This window comes from Acinonyx jubatus, chromosome D1 (assembly GCF_027475565.1).
Source record: "Acinonyx jubatus isolate Ajub_Pintada_27869175 chromosome D1, VMU_Ajub_asm_v1.0, whole genome shotgun sequence".
NCBI classification, from domain to species: Eukaryota; Metazoa; Chordata; class Mammalia; order Carnivora; family Felidae; genus Acinonyx; species Acinonyx jubatus.
Window position 1 is genome coordinate 49,956,619 of NC_069390.1, and position 21,259 is coordinate 49,977,877.

Sequence of the window (21,259 nt, forward strand, 5' to 3'; positions counted from 1 at the left end):
CTTTTTTTTTAATGTTTATTTATTTTTGAGAGAGAGAGAGAGAGAGTGGGGGAGGGACAGAGAGAGACAGAGAGAGAGAGAGAATCCCAAGCAGCCTCCGTCCACGCTGTAAGTGCAGAGCCAGATGTGGGGCATGAACCCACAAATCTCGAGATCATGATCTGAGCCAAAGTCGGACACTTAACTGACTGAGCCACCCAGGCACCCCTACAGGTGCCCTGTTTTAAAATTGGCATGCCTAACCTGGGTTACTTAAATCATTCAATAAGCAATTTTGTCCTTCACTTTTTCTTTTGAAATTTTGCAAATCTATAGAACAGGTGTTTTATAAGAACAAAACAATGAACATCTGTTTATCCTTCACTTAAATTCATTAGTTATTGACATCCTGTCACACTGGCTTAATTCTCATTTGATACCTTCTTTGTACAAACCTCCATGCAAGAGCCCAGGGCATGGGGAGGGAGGTACAAAAAGGAACAAGATATCGTACCTTTCTTCAAGTGATTTACATCTTTTTTTTTTTTTAACGTTTATTTATTTTTGAGACAGAGAGAGACAGAGCATGAATGGGAGAGGGTCAGAAAGAGGGAGACACAGAATCTGAAACAGGCTCCGGGCTCTGAGCTGTCAGCACAGGGGCCCGATGCGGGGCTCGAACTCACAGACCGCGAGATCGTGACCTGAGCCGAAGTCGGCGCTCAACCGACTGAGCCACCCAGGCGCCCCAGTGATTTACATCTTAATAATCAAAATTATGTGTACAAACCAGACATGCAAAAAGATACTGTGTTACTTCTATTTACATAAAATGAAAATTACTCAAAACTAATAGATGGTATTAGGTGTCAGGATAGCAGTCACCCTTCCAGGGAGAAGGGTCTAGAGCAGCTGCTGGTGGGATTCTGCTAGTCTGTTTCCTGATCTGAGTTCTGGAGTTACTTTTTGAAAATTCAAAGTACTTTATCACTTGAGTGTTTTTCTGTGTGCGTTGTATGTCAATAAAATTCTCAACAAAAGAAAACAAAGTGTACAGAAAAAACTTAATACAAAATATACTGGACTTCTGGATGAGACAATTAGAAAACTGGCATTTGAAAAAAAAAAGAAAAGAAAACTGGCATTTGATTTGGGCCTACAAGAATAATGTCACCATTATTCTATACCCTGTGGGGAGCCCTTGGATGGTTTTGATCAGAGGAATCACATGGTCAAAGAGCACTTTCTGGTGGTTGATTTGGAATGTGTGGAAGCTAGGGAAACATTACCTGCAGGGGGAGTAATCCTGATGAGCACTATGGAGGACTCAAACTCAAAGTTAGGAGATGGATATGAGATATGTTGTGGATTTAGGGTCCAATTATCTGGTTTGGAGACCAGATAATTGGAGCAAAAAAAGGGGGGGGGAAGGGTCAAGGTGAGCTTGATATTTTACTCTTGTGTGAAACACCCACTTCCAGTACTGTATTTATTTCTCTCTGTCTAGAATACAATAAGCATTTCTCATCATTCCCAAGTGTCTACTAAAGTGCCTGGCACAAAAGAGATGTTCAGAGAATATGATCTGGGCTTGATGGTGAGGAGGATCTGTGGGTAATAAAGATGAATTTTCTTAGTCCTTTCCCAGGTGGTCTCTGCAGAGCCACTCCTCCCCCCCCCACCCCCAACCCCCGGACCCTTCCAGGTTCCTTTCCAGCCAGATGGTAGGAGGTAAGGAGGCAGGTCAGCCTGCAGATTGCCACCAGGCATCTGTGCGAAGGACCCATCTTTGGGAAGACCTGGGTAGTCGCTGCTGCCCACTGCTTCACCAGGATGTAAGTACACCTAGAGAGTGGAACATGGGAGCTAATGGTTTAAGTTGGTTGATCGTTAATTCTTCAGCCACCACCTCTGATATCCATCAGTCTGACACCACTTCCCCATTCACCACCACTGTGGACATTCCACCTCCGCAGCAGAACCTGAGCTCCTGATTGCTCAGGAAAGCTCTGCCCTTTCACACTGTGCTCCTAGTTTATTTCAGTTAAACATGAGGCTGGCAATTAGAGACGTATTTATTTTATCAGGTTCCTCCCTAGGACTTTTTTAATCAGAAAAAGTATTACATTTTGTGAAATACTTTTTGGCATCTTTTGCAGTCATGAAGTGATTCCTCCTTTGATTTATCAATATATCAAATCCTTAATTAATAGATTTCCTAAAATTCCTGCATTCCTGAAACAAATCCCACTTGGGCGTGGTGCATTCATCTCCAATATACTGCTGGGTTCCACTTAGTTCCACTTAGTTGTTTGATTCAACATCCAGAATTGAAATTGACTGATAGCAGAGGCTCTTAAAATGTGGCCTTGAGATGACTGGCGACCTCCAAGATCCTTTTAGGGGGTCTGTGAGGTCAAAACTGAGACATTATTCTCCCTGTCTACTCTCATTCTCTCACAGCATGCAGTGTTTTCCAGGGGCTACATACCACATGCTAGCAGGTAGGACAGGGGTCCCTGGGTGGCTCAGTTGGGTAAGCATCTGACTCTTGATTTCAGCTCAGGTCATGATCTCATGGTTCATGGGTTCGAGCCCCGCATCAGGTGCTGCACTGCCAGTGCAGAGCCTGCTTGGGATTCTCTGTCTCCCTCTCTCTCTGTCCCTCCCCTGCTTGCTTGCTCTCTCTCTCTCTCAAAATAAATAAATGAAGTTAAAAAAAAAATAACAGGTAGGACATCCTGTCTTCTATTTAGCCAGACATTAAACAGTTTTAAAAATATGTGAAACTGAGGCAACTGGGTGGCTCAGTCAGTTGAGCGTCTGACTTCAGCCCGGGTCATGATCTCCCAGTTCACTAGTTTGAGCCCCCTGTCAGGCTCTGTGCTGATGGCCTGGAGCCTGAAGCCTGCTTCAGATTCTGTGTCTCCTTCTCTCTCTCTGCCCCTCTCCAGCCCCTCCCCAGCTTGTGCTCTCTCTCTCAAAAATAAATAAAAAAAACATTAAAAAATAAAAATATGTGAAACAACGTCAGTCTTATTTAAATTTTGTTTTTTGTTTGAATAAAATAAAATAAGAGGTACAGAAAGGAACAAAATATGGTACCTTTCTTCAAGTAATTTATATCCTAATAATGAAAATTATGTGTACAAACTAGGCATGCAAATAGATACTGTATTACTTCCATTTACATAAAAGGAAAATCACTCAAAACTAATATATAGTATTAGATGTCAGGATAGCAGTTACCCTTTAGGGGAGTAGTGTCTGAACAAACATGTAGTTACTTAAATAAACATGTTATTTATGCTAATACTTAATGGTTTTATTGTGGTTATCTTAAATAAATTAGCAAATACATAATTTTTTAAGCTTCTGCTTTAATTTCTAACATTTAACTACTGATAAATATAACTTGTATAAACAAATATCTTTAGGATTCTCAGTGATTTTTTTTAAAGTGTAAAAGTGTCCTGAGACCAACAAGTTTAAGAACTGCTGACCTATAGCTTTCTTTTTGTCTGCCTTTGTCAGACTTTGATATCAGTGTTCTTCATGAAAAGAACTGGAGAAATTTCCTTCTTGCTCTATACTTTGCATATAATGTATAATATAAGAATGATAAATAATGATGTCATGTAATTACATATATTAAACATCTATTTCTTGAAGCCTTAAAGGTAACTTTCTCAATTTCCTTCATTCTTACTGTCTTTTAGGTTTAAAAATTTCTCCTTCAGGCAAATTTTTTTTTTTCAACGTTTATTTATTTTTGGGACAGAGAGAGACAGAGCGTGAACGGGGGAGGGGCAGAGAGAGAGGGAGACACAGAATCGGAAACAGGCTCCAGGCTCTGAGCCATCAGCCCAGAGCCTGACGCGGGGCTCGAACTCACGGACCGTGAGATCGTGACCTGGCTGAAATCGGATGCTTAACCGACTGCGCCACCCAGGCGCCCCTCCTTCAGGCAATTTTGATAACTTATAATCTCCTACTAATAGCTATAATATTCAGATTTTCCTACTACTTAGAGTTGTACAAACCATTTCCTTATAATTAATACCTCTGTGTTTGCATGATTTTCTACTTTCCTAATTTTGTATATTATATAAATCTTTTAAAAAAATATTAGACTATCTAGGGGCACCTGGGTGGCTCAGTCAGTTAAATGCCTAACTCTTGATTTCAGCTTAAGTTATGATCTCAGAGTTTGTAAGACTGAGTTGTAAGACTGAGCCCCATGTTGGGCTCTGTGCTGACAGATACCCTGTTTGGGATTCTTTCTCTCCCTCTCTCTCTGCCCCTCACCTTCTCTCTCTCTTTCTCTCTCTCTCAAATAATAATTTTAAAAAATTAGACTATCTACTGTTAGGTCATTTTATAGAGATTTTCTTTTTATTTTAGAAGATAGATGCTTTTTTTTTTTTTTTTTTTTCTGAACCCTTGTCCTCTGTACCCTACTGAATCATTTTAGCTGACCTAGGTAGACAAGCTGAACTGGGGCAGGGGACCGTGCCTCTGAGATAGTTCCTGCAGATGACTGATGGGCACAGCTATAATCCATGCTGATATTACAATGAAGCTGCAAGACTTGATTATGTTCTCATTAGAGCTCTTAACTCATTGAGTGATGTCAGAGAGATTGCTTCATGTTTCTGAGCCCTAGAATCTTTTACATACAAGGAAGAGAGAACATTCTCTGGAGCCTTGCCCTGCGACTGGAAGGGTTGGCTGTTGCTTTCATTGCGATGGCCAAAATGGTGGCCTTTCTATCTCTTTGATTGCAGGGCTCCTTAGAGAACCACCTCCTAACTCCACATATTTTATTTATTTTTTTAGTATTTATTTATTTATTTAGAGAGAGAGAGAGAGAGCATGAGTGAGGGAGGGGCAGAGAGAGAGAGGGAAAAAGAGAATCCCGAGCAGGTTCTGTGCAGTCAGTGCAGAGCCCAATGTGGGGCTCGAACCTATGAGCTGTTGGATCATGACCTGAGCTGAAATCAAGAGTCATTCGCTTAATGGACTGAGCTACCCAGGTGCTCCATAACCCCACATATTTTAATGAAGCCATATCTGAGATTCTTTTTCCTCTTATTTTCCAAGGAGCAGCATGCAGCTGCCTGAGTGGTAAATGGAAGAATCCATGATCTGGCCAAAGACTCCCCTCAGGTAAGAGCCCTAGGGGAGGATTCAAGAGTCAATGCCAAGTTTGTCAACCAGGTCTAGCTTCACAATGGAGGCCCTCTTCTTTTCCTGGAAGCCTACTGCCGAAGATTTGTCTGTAGGCCAACCTTTCCTTGTTTCCAGCCCCAACAAGACTGTAGAATGAACAATAGTTACTTAGGAAATGCTCCCTGAGGCCCATGTCCACCTGGTGGCATGCTGGGCACTTGCAACACAAGGGTGAGTCAGACACCATCCCACAGGGTGACCACTACCTGAACTTTAGGTTGTTTCCTCCTTTAGGGGAGTTGAAGCACCCAAGCTCCATACGCCTCCCTTCTTCACTGGGTCTATTTAAGGCTCCTTTTCTCTTATCAGAAAACTTCCATCAAGCACGTGGTACTCACTCCACCCTGCCTCCTACAGCACCACCTTGGAATAGGATTTGGCACCACTGTAGCTGGCCAATCTGCTTCAGTTCAATGAATATGTTCATCCCAACCGCCTGCCTGAGAGAGACTACTCACAGTCACAGAATGGGGGCCGTCATCCAGGTCTGGGATGAGCCCTCACACCAGGGTCCTTGGAAATTTACCTCTCTGCAGTATTTCACAGACTCCTTCCTCATGCACCTTCTGTCAGTTGCTTCTCACACGGCCAATGTGCTGTGAAAGGAGAGGACACTTACCCCACGCCCAGAAAAATGAAAAGAAACTGACGCGTATAAAATTGAAGTGACAGACACAAGTGCTAAGTGAGACAGAGCCCACACCTAGTTCAGAAAAGCCTGGTGATTTTTCCCCTGCCCCTACACTGTCTGTCTTAGAGAAGCAGTGGCTAATTCGACACCACTCTGGTGCTAAGCCACCCTTCCCTAGCGAATGATCATTTTTTCTTTTAAATGGTCACATGCAAGTCTTCAAGGAGCACCATCTTCTTGCCAGACTTGCAATTAGGCTCTGGGGATGTGAAAGCAAATAGAAGGCAATCCCTGATTTCTTGAATAGGATTTGAGAGCCATGTTCAGCTGCCCCAGTACAAGGGGATAAATGCTGTAACAGATGTGGGCGCTAGTGTAGAGGGAGCACAGAGTAGGGAGTGATTTCCTAGGAGTATCAGGGAAGGCTTAGCTAAGGATTAGACATTTATGCTGGGTCTTAAAAGAATCATATGATGTTCAGGTAAACAGAAAAGGGAACACATTGCATTCAGGGGAACTGATATGAATGAAGGATCAGAAAGGCTAAGCAGAGGGATATTTACAGCAAAAGGTGCCGTTCTGTGTGGCCAGTGCTTTGACAGGGGGAACTGGGGAGATTGTTTAAAATTACAGCCTAGGTCTCAGTTGTGAAGGGCTTTCTTTTGGTAGAAAGGAGGTTGGACTCTATCTTGTAGTCAGATGAAGGGAGTGATTGCCATTTCAGTGTAGAGGAGAACAAAATCAGACCTGACTAAAGAAGAAGTCAACAGGATGGATGGAGAAGGAGAGAGTGGAGGCCGGAAACAGTTGAGGAGATGCACAGATTAAGAGCCCAGATAAAATATGATGGGGACTACAAGAGTGACAGGAGGGAAAAACAGGTTCAAGAAACACTGTGTTCATGGAATCAACAAGACCAGGTGACCACTTATGTTTAAAATGGAGGAAAGAAAAAAATCACACAAAAATGATTCCCACCAGGGCACCTGGGTGGCTCAGTCGGTTAAGCACCTGGTATCGGCTCAGGTCTTCATCTCAAGGTTCCGTGAGTTCAAGTCCCATATCAGGCTCTGAGCTGACAGGGTGGAGCCTGCGTGGGATTTTCTCTCATCCCCCTCCCTCTGCCCTCCTCCACTCACTCTCTCTCTCAAAATAAACAAATAATCTTAAAACATGACTCCCACCTAACTCTAATGATTGCATAGATAAAAGCTAATTCTTATTTACTCTAGGCCAAATCCTTTCTACGCGTTATCTCCTACAATCCTCTCAGTAAATCTGAGAAATAGGTACTATTATTAACCCTAATTTTGCAGAGGAAAAAACTGGAGCTCAGTGACCAAGTCCTTTGGCCCAAATAAGTAGTGACGTCCCGCTCTCTGATTTCCCTTCTTTCAGGCTGCATGCATACGTATATCATGTTAACTCTATCTTTAGGATAGACTATAATACAATGGCTCAGACCATAGTTTTCCTAACCATAGCCACATGGTACAGCCATCCACAGAATACTGCACCCTAAACAATGTGATCAGACTCCAGTGTTCCCTACTATCCTCAATCGTGCATTTATAAACAATGCCCTGGGTGGTACTGAGGCCCACCCAGTGTCTGCACTGTAGTAGTAGACCCTGTGTGTCTCTGGAAGTTAGTAAGCCAACAAAGTCCTGGTTGTGTTCAAGGAGGAGAAGGGCATGCTTCCCTTCATTTCTCTCTTTTGGACATTTTCCCTTCCCCCCCCTTCCTAAAGGCCAGCCTTTCTCCAATTATAGATCTGAGGCTCGCAGCCCCACCCATCTGCCCTGGAAACTGCATCTGCTGCCCCATTTACTCCCTGTTGCCCCCACAGTCCAAGCTGTGAACTCACAAATTGCTACCGTCTGGACACTCTAGCCCAGCCCCCGCCAGAACAGATGCTGTTGGGGAAGAGTTGAAGCAATTGCTGTAAACACTGGAGGGGGACTTGACTGGCATTGCTGGGGTAGCTCTGCAGATGTAGCTGCTCAGGCGGGACTCCTCTGGGGGTGGGCGGGACAGTGGGCATAGCACTCTGCAACCTATTTTTTGCCTCTTCCCAAACACACTGTGTCTGGCAAGTTCTTCTCATTCCCAGTGTCTGGACACTCTTACCTTTCTACCATCTTACTCCGTCAGGCCCACGTCAGCCCCAGATCACCAGGTAAATGCAAGGTTTTCCATGCCACATTTCTTCGGTTCTACAAGTCAAGGCTGAAGATGGTCCAGAAAGCAAGGCGCTGCTATCGTTCTCTGCTCACCTGCAGGGTGCAGAATTCTGATTCTGCAGGGTGGGGAATTCTGATCAGGTGGTATCACGACACTTGAGTTTGAAATCCTTAAACAGGAAAACCAAAGAAACTCCAATTCAAGCAATGTTTTACACTGGTCATGGCACTGGGTGCTTGGAATGGGTGAGGTGGTCCATCAGTGTTCTCTCATAAAGCTCACCCCAGTCAACTAGGTTTGTCTCCTGAGACCCTTTGTTCAGGATGACATTTTTGCACAATGCACAAAGGACAGGCCAGAGCCAGGGTGAGGAGGAAGGGATGGAGTGGGTGGGCCGCTCATATGGTCTGGCAGAGAAAACAAGCTGAAGACGTTAGTAGCAGCAGGAGGCTACTGAGGGAGGTGGTTCACGGGAGAAAAGAGTCCCAGGGTTAGAGCAACAAGAGCATCAGCACCAGAGGGGAGGAGCACTGCCTGGTTTTTCTGATCCAAATCACAGGAAATATATTTCTGGAATAAAGCCAAGTATAAACAAACAAGCCCTATGAGACAAAACAATGGTTCATTTAGTATATTAGTTTCCCATTGTTGCTACAACGAATTGCCACAACTTTGCTATCTTTGAACAGCACAAATGTATTCTCTTACAGTTCTAGAAGCCAGAAGTATAAAATCAGTTTCACTGGGTTAAAGTCAAGGTATCAGCAGGGCTGGTCGCTTCCAAAGGCTCTCGGGGGGAAATCCTTTCTCTTGCGTTTTTCCGATTCCAGAGCCTGCCTGCATTCCTTGGTCTGTGGACCCTCCTTCCATCTTCAAAACTGGTCACTCCAGCTGCTGCTTCTGGCATCACACTGCCTTCTCTATTTCTTCCTGCTTCTGTCACATAAGGAATACTGTGATCATGTCAGGCCCACTGGACAATCCAGGACTGTGTCCCCATCTCAAGATCTTGAAGTTAATCATAGTAACAAAGCTGCTTTTGCCACATAGGGCAGTGTTCACAGGTTCTACGATTTAGGATGTGAGTCTATTTGGAGAAGTTCATTGTTCAACCTACCACAATTTAGGCTTAACAGCTAGGACCTCAGAAGTGGCCATCCGTTCAGGAATAAAATGGAACTAAATCATTTTCAAGGTCAAAAAGCAATCAAAAAGCCCACAACAGCCTGGAAATTGTTTAGAGAGCATAGGCTCCTCAAGCTTTGATTTGGCCACAGCATCAGTCCTCCCCAGGGGAATCTCGGCAGTGGAGGTGGCTGGTCCCCCCACTGGAGAAGGTTTTGTGGAGGCAGAGCCTCATACAGGCTAAAACAGTGACAGATGTTCACTCTTTCTTTTTTTTCAGCATTTTGTGAACCCATACTCGTTGTCAGGCCTTAGGACCACACTGGATTTAGAGAGTGAGACGTGTGCTCATGGTGTGTTTCGGGAGAGCAGTAAAAGAGGAGCCAAACCCGGCAGAACGTGAACATGCAAAGGGTGCATCTAGAGTGCGCAGGGGTGCTGAGGAGAGAGGGGAGGCATTGCCTTCTAAGAGTTACTGGAAGCCCAGACAAACGCCTGCCTTTATTCTGCTCCAAGATTAACAAAGGGGGCTGCCTCTCTGGTAACATGGAGGGAAAATGAGAAGGGAGAACGGAGGGTAGAGGCAACTACTAAGAGAGCCACAGGAAAAATGATTCCAAAGCCCCCCCCCCCCCAAAATAGTTGATTGAATCAGATGGAGAAAATTAAGTTCATTCATTCATTCATTCATCCAATACATATTTACTGAGCATCCACCAGTTGCCAGGCACTGTTCTGAGGCCTGGGAAACAGCAGGAATTAAAACAGAACAAGTCCTGTCCTCATGGAGCTTACATGGTAGTAGAGGGAGAGAAAGAGTAAGCAAGTAGGTAAGATATGTAGAATGTCATCTGAGGACATGTCTTACGGAGACAAAGTAAGCAAAAAAGGGGCACTGACGGGAAGGACTGTTCTCTTAAGCATTATGCGGCTCACTACCATGTGCCAGGCAGAGTGTTAAATGTTACAGGGCAGAGAGGAATTCATTCATTCATTTGCTATGTATATTCATCCATGTGATAGTCACTGTGCTCAGCCCTGGAGAAACAAGGTCTCTGCCATAATGGAACTTCTAGAGAGTCAGCCATTTACAACTAAATAGTCAGGATGTATATTACGAGCTGAAGTAAAAGCCATGAATAGCATGTAATGTGTACATCTACTTAAATTGGGGGGTTGGATCAGGCATCTCTAAAGAACCGATATTTGAACTGAGACCCAATGAAAGTATAAGTGAAAGATATAAACAGTTGTAATAAACTATTGTAATTAGAGCAGTATGGTATTGGCAGAGGGGCTGGGCAATGAGATCAAAGGGAAAGCTGATATATGACAGGGGTGGCGTTGCGGGTTAGTGAGCAGGTATGAGCAATTCAACAATATTACTGAGACAACACATAACCCATATGGAAAAAATTAAATTGGATCCCTGCTTCACATCATATACAGAAATCATTTCCAGGTGGTTGAGAGACTCAAATGTGAAAGGAAACACTTTAAGTGTGTCAGAGAAAATAGAGACTATCTTTAGGATCTTGGGTAGGAATAGACAGGTCATACAAAGCACTAGCCATAAAGGCAAAAGATTGATACATTGGACTACACTGCAATTACAAATTTCTATTCATCAAAAGACGGAGAGAGAAGAAAGAGAGGAGGGAGGCAGGAGAAAAAGAAAAGAAATAAAGAAAAGAAGACAAAAGAAAGGAAACAAAAGAGAAGAAAGTTGTACCACAGGAGAAAATATTTGTAACTGATATAACTGGCAAAGACGTGGTCTCTAAAATATATATAAAAGACTCCTTAAAATTAGTAAGAAAAGAACAACTCAAGAGAAAAATGGGCCAAGGTCATGAGTAGGCATTTTTATTTTCCAGAAAAAGAACTGCCATGGGGGAAAAAATATGAAGAATGTTCAACCTCCTCAGCTATGATATTTGGTTCACAAGTTATCATTTTCATTTAGTAGGTTGTCAATAATAAGATATCCTGCGATAATATCTCAGTACCTGCAGATGTTAGAAGCGTCCACCATGTACGTGCCTGTGCCGGTGCGTGTTTGGGGGCTGGGGTTGGGTTGGGGTGGGAATCTACTTTCTCAGTTTTTCTGTCTCCCTTCAGGTCCAGGAGGCAGGGATTTGCCTTTGCTATGGGCAATGGGAGAACTGATTGGGGGAGAAGGGTTACCAATGTTCTGAAATGTGCCGTGGAGACCCCCCCCTAATCTATGCCTGCCATTCTTCCTCCTATTGGTCTGGTGTTGGGTACCTGTTATCTGTCTCTTTCCCAATGGAGAATGAATGAATGAATGAATGAACGTTGCAACGAATGTCTTAACTCCATTACATCTCCGCCTCGGGGAAACACCCAGCACTAGACCAGGCTCAGAGTAGGAGCTCTTTAGGTGCGTCAAACGGATACATTCCTGTGCTCTTTGAATTGGCCTGAATTCCCCTTTCCTTTATCAGCATCCCCTTCTTACCACTCAGACGCCCCTCCTTTCCTCCAGCCTTGGCAAAGTTTCCACAAGGTGCAGAGAGGAGGTTCTCCGTCCGCGCTGCTCAGAGGGTGCAGGAAGAAGGGCAGGATGGAGAGGGGGCCACGAATAAACAAGGGATGGCCCCTGGGAACGGGGACCCCGCAGCAGTGGCAGCCCCTAGTCGCTTGCGGCCCCTAGGGGCAGGGCGGGGCAGAGAGAGAGTCACGCGACAGGGAACTCCTAGGGCGCCAAGGGGGTGGGGGGTGGGTGAGCGGTGGGGGGTGCAGGGGAGGGGGGTCCTAGGGGAGGGCGCGCGGGCGGGGTAGCGGGGAGGGGTGCGGGGGTACGCGAGAGGCTCCCCGGGGGTTCGCGCGGGGGACGGGGAGCGGTAGGGGGTGTAGGAGGGTACGCGGGGGGTTTCCACCGGGGACGCGCGGGGGGGGTCCACGGGGAGGCGCGCGGGGGGGTGGTTAGTGGGGAGGGGTGCGTGGGGGGCTACGCGAGGGGCTCCACGGCGGGGTCGCGCGGGGGACGGTGAGAGGTGGGGTACGCGGGGGGTTCCACGGGGGGCGCGCGGGGTGCTCCACGGTGGGGCGCGCGGTGTGGGGGGTAAGTGGGAGTGGCCGGGCGCGCGTCGCCGGCCGCGGCTTCGAGGCCTTCGCGTCCGCCAGGCGGAGCTGCGGGCGCCCGACTCGCCGCGGCCTCGCAACCAGCCCCACTTCGACGACCTGTTCGGCGTCTCGTTCCGGGTGGGTGCCCAGGGCGCGGCGGCGGGGCGAGGCCGTGGGAGTCCAACGGGGCCCCGGGCGGGCCTGGCGGCCGAGGGCGTCGGCCGGTCGGCGCCGCGCGGGGCGGGGAGCGGGGCGGGCCCGAGCGGCGCCGGGGCAGGCGTGGCGCGGCGGGAAGCGGGGAGTCAGGCGAGAGAGGGAGCCCGCGGCCCTTCCCCGGTCCCGCGACGGCTGGCTGGGCGATGGCCAGGCTGGCAGTGCGGGCGGCGGGGGCGGGAGCCTGGCGGAGTGGCTGTAGGTGAGAGTCCAGGCCTCCTTCACCTGCCTTGAAGGGTGCTGGCGTGTCCCGAGGCGCTAAGGTAAGCCCCCCCCCCCCCCCCGATCGAAGGTACTCACCCCACCCCAACCCCGCCTGGATAGGGGAGTAGCGGGGAAGTGAGCCCCATCCCTGCCTAGCAGCAGCCACCTCCTGGAGGAGTCAGCGCTTATCCCCGTCTAGTTCTGCCGCTTATCCCCGTCTAGTTCTGCCGTTGGAGACTGGGACCATGTTCCAGATTGTGGGTTAGAAGCAGTGTCATCACCTCAAGGAGGGGACTCCCAGGACTTGCACCCTCGAATGGAACCAGGATGGAGGCAGATGGGCAGGAAGGGCTGGCCTGGTGACATTAGCACTCCCTGGCCATCTGCTTGGCGTGGTCTGATGTGCAGCTGACCCCTCCCTACCCTCCGGGTCCACTGTAGGCTCAGCCTGCATTGTTTTATTACCTTTCCCTCTGTCTGGTTTCTTCTGTGCCTTTGGTGTGGGAGGGTACTGCTGTGCCTGAGCACAGTCCTTCCCCCGGGGCCGGCGGGACCTGAGGTGCCCTGTTCACACTGTCTGCTAGGACCCAACCCTGCTCCTTGTCATCACTGTCCTTGGAGTCACAGTGCTCCTGTTGGCCCTGAGGAACATGAACTCAAGGAAGAGATGTATCACCCTACAGGACTCTGAAACCAAGTACCCACTGCCTTTGATTGAGAAAGAGGTAATGGAGTCAGCCCACCCTTTCCATTGTCAGCCTGTGAAAGAGAAGAGCATGAGAGTGGTGGGGGATGCGCTGGCTGGGAAGGCAGGGCAATGGGACAAGAGTTTCAGGGCCTCCAGTTTGCTCCCCACTGCGTGTGTGTGTGTGTGTGTGTGTGTGTGTGTGTGTACATCTGTGTGTTCCGGGGTAGTCCCAAATAGAGCTCCTTTCCCAGGCATCTTAGTTGCCCAGAAAGGCTTCTAGAAAGCTGACAGTCTGCCTCTGTTTTCTATTTTATAGCAAATCAGCCACAACACCCGGAGGTTCCGCTTTGGACTGCCCTCACCGGACCATGTCTTGGGGCTTCCTGTAGGTGAGTGGGGTTTAGTATCATCGCCAGGACTGGGCCTTGCAGGCACTCTGCTCCTCTCAAAAACTCAGCTGGGGTGTAGCAGTCTCCTTGTTATCTTTCCTGACACGTGAGCTCAAGAGAGATAGGGAGATGGGCTTGGGGACAGTCCATTTCTTTTCTCACTGTTTGATTTGGGCTGACACAGAAGTGATATCTCAGCATTGAAAGGAAGTGCATCTAGAATCAGAAGGTCTGGGATCTCATCACAGGCTCCTTGCTGGGCAACCTGAGTCAAGTCCTTCAACCTCTCTGTGCCTCAGTCTATGAAATGGGGTTTCCCAGGCCTGTCCGCCACTTGGGTTGTTGTGAAGGTAAAGTGACTGATGGATGAGAAAATTCAGAAAGTGCCAAGTGCTGTGTACATGTGAGGGGTAGAAGGAACTGATGTTCCCCTGAAGTCAGGAGAAAGGCCCAGAATGTGTGGAGAGGCAGGAGGGAGTCAAGTGTGTCTTCCCCACATAGTGTGGCTTTTCAGCAGGGACCTCAGATCCACACAAGGAGGGACCCATTGTGAATACCAGCCCTAGAGGTCTTAGAGTTCCGAGTTATCCCCTTTCTGGTCTGTACCACCACCAGACACCCAGTTTCATGTTGATGAGGTAGAAATCCTCTGCTAGGTCCACAGCCTGGGGATTCAGAGCTTTGTACAAATTGCTAGTGCTGCTTGCCAACCTGGTGGAGATCCTAATCCATGACCTGCTTGTCCTACAAAACCTTGACCTCTCCTCAGGTGACCAGGCAGCCAGCCTGGCTCCTGAGCCTCCTCACTGCTTCCTCTCTCTGTCCCCATCCACAAGAGCTCAGTGTCTGCCTGCCTTCCAGCCCTCTGCCTAGTCTGTGGGGTGAGTCCTGTTGGCAAGAAGGCTAAAAGAATGAAAAACTTCGAGGAATAGAAATTTCTTAGAATTTGCCATGACCCACCCTCTCCTCTGCCCTGGTGTAGGCAGTGCAAAGTTAGTGTGACAGGTAGTTTAGAGGCTTCTGGGAGAGTCTGCTATGAGGACTTGGCGATCACTGATGCTTTCCAGGTCAGAGGAAATGCAGCAGCTTAGAAATGGGGCCAGCTAGGCAGCCCCGTTTTCCCCGGGGACGGACACTGCCAGGCCAGGCCCAGGTTGGCTGCATCTGAAAGAGCCTATCTGAGGTCTCCAGGTTCAGATTTGTTCTCAGAAGGAAACTGCCTCAGGCATATATTTCTGCACATCACTGATGCCCAGCCAGGCCACAGCCAGAGTCATTGAGCCTGTCTTTCCTTTCTTCCCTTCCTTTCTCTTCTCTTCATTTGAATTCCAGTATAGCGCCTGTCCTTTTTTAACCCCGAGTGTTTGCACCTCAGGCTTCAGGACCTCCTCACAGACCCTGAGGACTTTCAAGACTTCCTCCTCTCCTCCTTCTCTTCCTCCTGTGTCTCCCCAGGTCTCCGCTTCTGTCTGCACCTCTGCTCCATCTTTCCTGTGCATAGTTTCTACTCCCTTGGATGGCACAAAGCTTCATTTTGCCTCTGTCTCTTAGCATCTCTTGATGGCAGCTCCTGCCCTCACCACTGCTTGTCTTAGTCACTGAAGCTCCCACTTTAGATCCAGCAACCATCTGAGTCGCCATACCCACTATGTGACACTGGGTTGTCACCATATGTAGGTCTCTGGCCATACCTGGTCCATTCGGTTCTACCCAGGGGGGGCAGAATTCCATGGCTCAAAACTTTACTGCTGCCCCTCGAGCAGAGCCATTGGCCAGAAAGACACAACACTCTTTCTAGAACTCCTGGTCTGCAGTATCCAAATCCCGGGGCCCAGCATGCCTGTGAGTCTAGGGCGGCTCAGGCAGCAAGAGACAGATGAGGGGGTCGTGATTCATTCACAGACTCCACTGATCCACTCAGTCTAAGAAGAAATGATTTTGTGAAGGCAACATATTTTGCTTTAAAAGGGAAACACTCCTGGGATGCCTGGGTGGCTCAGTCGGTTAAACGTCCGACTTCAGCTCAGGTCATGATCTCTTGGTTCGTGAGTTTGAGCCCTGCATCGGATTCTGTGCCAACAGCTCAGAGCCTAGAGCCTGCTTCGGATTCTGTGTCTCCCTCTCTCTCTGGACCTTCCCCACCCCCCCCCCTCAAAAATAAACATCAAAAAATATTTAAAAGGGAAACACTCCTTTCTATTACTTTTAATACTCAGCCTCCAACTTTAATGAGGTCTTCCTGTTCCACAGAATATTTTGATGAGTGTGCATTCACACGAAGCTCACAGCTCCCCTGGGATGGGGGCAGGGCAGGCATATCGTCCCCACTCACCCAGAGAGGTGAAGTGACTTGCCCAGGGTAGCATGCAGAGTGACAAGGGCAGGCCTAGGATCCAGGCCTCCTGGATCTGGACTCCTCCTCTGCTTGGCCGTGCTCCCATGCACCCTGCCACATGCACCCACTTCCCTGAAGCCAAGTCCTTTATGGGAATCCTGGGTCCTGTTTAGGTTGGCTGTGCTCACATTTAACACTGCATGCTTTTTCTGCAGGTAACTATATCCATCTCTTGGCCAGAATTGATGGTGCTCTGGTGGTCAGGGCTTACACGCCTGTGTCCAGTGATGATGACCAAGGCTTTGTGGACTTGATTATAAAGGTAAATGGTGCCTACTGGGTCCACCTGCCTCACCCTCACAAGCCTATTAAAGGTGGTAGGGTGGAGAGGGGACTCGTGTCCTGGGAAGGGCTTTCCGGCACTGTCATTTAACAGTGAAGCTGTTGATTTGGCCAAGTCTTCAGGGGGTGCTTAGAGCAACTGTGAGCACAGAGGATTTTCTCTACAAGGTTTCTAGTGGCAAATGGAATTTTTAGTTGTATGCAGCTGTGACCTCAGGTCTGCGTGTGTGAAAAACAGGCTGCTTTATTTTTTCAGGTCTACTTCAAAAATGTACACCCCAATTATCCAGAAGGGGGGAAGATGACTCAGTACTTGGAGAACATGAAAATTGGGGACACCGTCCTTTTTCGAGGGCCCACCGGTCGCCTGTTCTATCATGAGCCAGGTACTAGGGGGTTTATGCTGGACTTCCTGCTGGGAAGAAGATTCCTGTGGTTGTTCTAGAAAACGTCTCATGTTTGGGTCATGTGCACTTGTCCTTAAAGTCTTCATACATTCATTCAACACACACACTTTATGAGATTGTAAGCTTTGTTATGGTAGGGGAGTGCTGGGGTTCTTCCTTATCACTGACTGTCCGGCACAACGCCTGATACATAAGAGGTACCCGCTAATGCTGAAGAATGGATAGATGGATGCCATCCACACTCGCTCACTTACTCACATGTTCACCACCGACTCACTCTTTCACTGCTGTGGCTCAGTGCTCTGCGAGGCTCCATTTAATTTCACTGTGCCCCTCTCCTTCCTCAGAAGAAAAGGTCTAGTGAGTCCTCAAAGAAGCCCAGCCTCTGTTTCCACTTTGTGCACCAGGGCACGGGGACTGGTGGAATGGGGCACACCGACTTGCTTTTCTGGTTCAGAATGGTGTGGCCACTTCCTCAGGTGGACTTTCCTCCTGGGGGTCCCAAGGAGCGTCTGGGATCTTTTGTAAGCTCTCAGGCAAGAGCTGCAGAAGTCAGAAGTATCCTCTGTGTTTCCAGGGAAGTTTTCAATCAAACCATACAAAACAAGTGACCCTGAAGAAAAGGTGGTCAGTCACCTGGGAATGATTGCTGGGGGCACAGGTAAGAGGCTTCTGGGGCTTCAGCCACAGGGTGGGTCCCCAGACCTTTTTAACTTTGGACTCATTTGATGCTAGAAGGGGTGGTGTGGGAGACCCTTTCCTAGCTGTTTTAGATGGAAGTGCAAGGTTGATGATAGGCCTGGAAACCAACCTCGTGTGCCCTGCTCCCCTTACTCAACATGGTGGCTGCCCCAGGAAGTCATGCTGGGGACCATAGAAAGGTCTGGGGACCGAGCTGAGTAGGCCCACACATGGTCCCCCAAGGGCTCCTGGATCCAGGTCAAGCCTGATGCTCCCCATCCCTTGAAAATGAATGCCTGAAAGAATGGAACGTGGGAACACCTACAATGTGCCAGGCACCACAACGGGCACTCGTAAAATGAACACATTTACTTGTCGTTCTTTTACAAATGGGGACACGCAGCCAGGCACGTGACTGACCACGGTCAGACAGCAAGTGAGGGAGCTGGGTGTGCAGCCCACTTTCAGTTCCGAGCCAGTCTCCTTCCATCTTGCCACAGGAAAACAAGAAAGGGCCTTTCGATTTACTGTTGCATTGGAAGGGGAAACCAAAAGGAGGGGTGGTCTTCCACTTTGAATTTTGGGGGCAGACATGAGAAAAGTAGGATTGCGGCTAAGGAAGACTGTTAAGGGGCTGCAGACCAGGGACTGTGGGCAGCAGAGAGGGAGAGAGAGCGGCTAGCTGTGTCCCACCTGCTACTATTCCAGGGATTACGCCCATGCTGCAGCTCATTCGTCACATCACCAAGAACCCCGACGACAGGACCAGGATGTCCCTCATCTTTGCCAACCAGGTCAGCTCTGCCGAATCAGCCCTGAGCTTGCAGGGGTGGGATGGAATGTTTGCTGAGCGGGGCCTCTGCCTTCATACCTCCCCCCGACTGAGCTCTCTCGCTGCTGGGGGTGCCTGCGGCCTTGGGGGAGGGGGCCTGGTTTTTCGGTTGTTTTTTTGTTTTTGTTTTTAACTCTTCCCCCAGCCACTTTACGTACTAAGCTTTCCTTCCTTTCTTAATATGTAATTCTGGTTTTCGGAGTATAAAGTCATAGATGCCCTCAGTAGAAATTTCAGAAAATACAAAAATAAATATGACTTTTTTTTTTCTATACATGCCATATATTTGCAATTACATCTATAACACAGTTTTGTTTTTTCACCCAGCATTACCACGCAGGCACTTTCTTCTCGTCAAAACTCTTTGTACATATTTTCATCAGTCTGTACCAAGTTGCACCATAATTTACTACATCTTCTGCCTTCAGATTGTTTTCAGTTTTCCCAGTTGTAACGTATATAGTGATGAACAATATAGCCTAGGCTTGATGCCTTTTAGATTATTTTCTTAAACAGAATCCCAGGAGTAGGATTGCTGGTGCAGGAACTGTGAAGAGTCTTGAGATCCAGGTCCTCTGTGTGGTACCTCTGGGCCTGGCACAGGTTCCTCGTGGCTTTGGCTCCCTTTCCCCAGATGAAGCTCCAGCCTTTGCTTTCCTGTCCCGTAGCTCTCCAGTGCTGTGGTGTTAGGTGCGATCTTCTTTCCGTATTACGGCCTTCGCCCCTTGCACTCCCTGCGAGAGGTCCTGGGCCCACACTAAGCTCGGTCCAGCCCGGCAGGATAGCCTGGTGCTCAGTGTGGATGGGGGTGGGGGGCTGGGCCGTCAGAACGAGGCCACCCAGCCTGGGCACCTGTGCTCAGCCGTGTCCTTCCAGCTGAGGACAGTCACCGCCTCTGCCGCACAGCCCACCTCCTCCACCCACGAGAGAGGGTTGGTAGTGCAGGAAGTGCCGCAGAACCTTCATTTGCCCCAGGAGCCGTGGTGACAGCATCCAACTAGAGCAGTGGCAGCTTGGGCAGACGTGTGCTGACCCGTGTGCCCAGTGTGGGGGACAAGCAGGATGTCCCTGGAGGGGCTTTGCTCACGTTCCTTATTTTCTAGACAGAGGAGGATATCTTGGTGAGAAAAGAGCTTGAAGAAGTTGCCAGAACTCACCCGGAACAGTTCAGCCTGTGGTACACCCTGGACAGGCCTCCTGTTGGTACGATCCCCATTGTCCCCACTGTGGGTTAGCTCCAACCCTTGACCCACCTCAGGAACTGGTCCCTGGGTTTGGTTTTTGGATCTGTGCTCGAGGGCTGAGACCTTCAGCTCTGTCTCTGCATGGGAAATGGAGGGATTTGAGGGAGAGAGGATTTGGGATGACCTGTTTGTGAGAGCACTCAAGGGCATGTGTGTGATATCTCAGCAGCAGTCCATATACGCAGTGAACCTCAGGAGGGACTCAGAGGGACACTGAGTCACTGGGTCAGTCTGAACACCCACTCCATGCTACACTTGATACAGCATCCCACAGAGATAGCACACACGTGGCATCTAATAGGGCCAGTGACCCCTTCTCTCTTACCACCCGGCCTCTCCTGGATAGCAGTCATCACGTGCTAAGCCCCAGCCAGCTGCTGCGAACCTAGCCAGCACGTGGCTACCACCACGCACAGCCCAACATCCCTGGCTGTCACTCTCCTGCTGCGCTGAACTGCACCTGCCTTGTCATATAGCTCACTGCCCAGCAGAGGGCGCCCCCCAACTGAGCCGCAAACCTCAGTCTGTACGGCCCCAGATCGCGGCCCCAGATCTCTGCCGTGACTCAGACCACACCCCACTATTGTGTTCTCCATCCCTGACAGTGCCGGCAGCATCAGACACCTGCTGGGGGCCTCAGAGTCCCAGCAGTGAGCCTGGGATCTCGGGGTGGACACTTCTGAAGGCTGCCTGAGCCTACCAGGTCCTTGACTTTGCAGCTTCTCTGCAGAGAACAGCAACGCAGGCTTCTAAGTCTTGGAGAGCAGTCTGGGTTCCTTCTCTAGGGAGGCCAGGCAGGAGGCTTGGGGTCAGGGACTCCACCTGGCACCCCCACAGCTTTTTTCTACTTCTGCTTCATCTCAGGCTGGAAGTACAGCTCAGGCTACATCACCGCCAACATGATCAAGGAGCACCTCCCTCCTCCCGGGCAGTCCACGTTCATCCTGGTGTGTGGACCCCTGCCCCTGATCCAGACAGCCGCTCACCCTAATCTGGAGAAACTGGGTTATACCAAGGACATGATTTTCACTTACTAATACCTCCCTTGCTCTTAGCAAATCTGCCTGGTCCCTTTCCTCTGTTTCAGAGTGAGCTCTGCCTCAGCACATTAAAGTGGCGTGTGTTCACAAATGCCTGTAATGCACCCTTGGGCACATCCCTCTTTTTCTGGGTGTGGGCCTACAAAGCAGCATTCACAGGGTTGGAGATAAACTGGTTTCTGAGACGGCCTTGCTTGGGAGGCTCAATTCGTAGCTTTTCCCATAGTTTAGTGAGATAAGCTTCAGTCCAAAGCAGACAGCTCATGAGATGGGGCTTGTGGGACACCTGCTAGGCAGTTTTAGAAGGTTAGAAGGCCTTGGCCAGCCCTACATGTGAACTGTTCTCTGTCCCAAGGAGGTCAGGACTGGCAAAAGTGCAGGAGTAGAATTCCAGAAGAATCCAAGTGGGGTCACGTCAGCTTCCAATCTGTCTCCTGAACACCCCTCTTCAGAGTGTTCTGTGTTTAAGGCCAGACCTACTGGAGGGCCTAGGCACCCTCCACGTGCATCCTTCCTTCCTTTGTGGCAGACCCTTGAAGTGGGAATGATGTTCAAATGTATTGGGGTAGTAGTAAATCCACAGGGTAGGCAGGCTCCAGGAATGCTGGACTCCTGGGCTTTATGCAACAAACACAGGCCAGGG

At 48.9% G+C, this 21,259-nt stretch overlaps 2 protein-coding genes across 10 annotated transcripts in view; one reads left to right on the forward strand and one right to left on the reverse strand.

The window, feature by feature from the left end:
* The window catches only part of LOC106986478 (olfactory receptor 481), a 49,803-nt gene extending 37,912 nt beyond the window's left edge, over positions 1-11,891 (reverse strand). For 6 of the 8 annotated variants that reach the window (XM_053203524.1, XM_027073232.2, XM_027073229.2 and 3 more), the window contains exons 1-2: positions 11,634-11,891; positions 7,973-9,589 (exon numbers count right to left, since the gene is read on the reverse strand). The gene's annotated coding sequence lies outside the window, so the exon portion shown is untranslated. The remainder of the gene's footprint in view (positions 1-7,972; positions 9,590-11,633) is intronic. The other 2 variants (XM_053203523.1, XM_027073231.2) reach the window with 2 other exon arrangements.
* Positions 11,892-12,241: 350 nt separating this feature from the next.
* Positions 12,242-20,720, forward strand: LOC106986507 (NADH-cytochrome b5 reductase 2). 2 transcript variants are annotated; one of them, XM_027073244.2, is made up of 9 exons: positions 12,242-12,379; positions 13,243-13,383; positions 13,663-13,735; positions 16,286-16,392; positions 16,669-16,798; positions 17,397-17,480; positions 18,209-18,294; positions 19,436-19,535; positions 20,441-20,720. In XM_027073244.2, the coding sequence occupies exons 2-9, from the start codon at positions 13,309-13,311 to the stop codon at positions 20,611-20,613; spliced, it is 828 nt and encodes a 275-aa protein (XP_026929045.1). In that variant the 5' UTR covers positions 12,242-12,379; positions 13,243-13,308; the 3' UTR covers positions 20,614-20,720. The 2 variants fall into 2 exon arrangements, with proteins under 2 accessions (XP_026929045.1, XP_026929046.1); XM_027073245.2 differs by lacking the exon at positions 12,242-12,379 and adding an exon at positions 12,565-12,717.
* Positions 20,721-21,259: the final 539 nt, after the last annotated feature.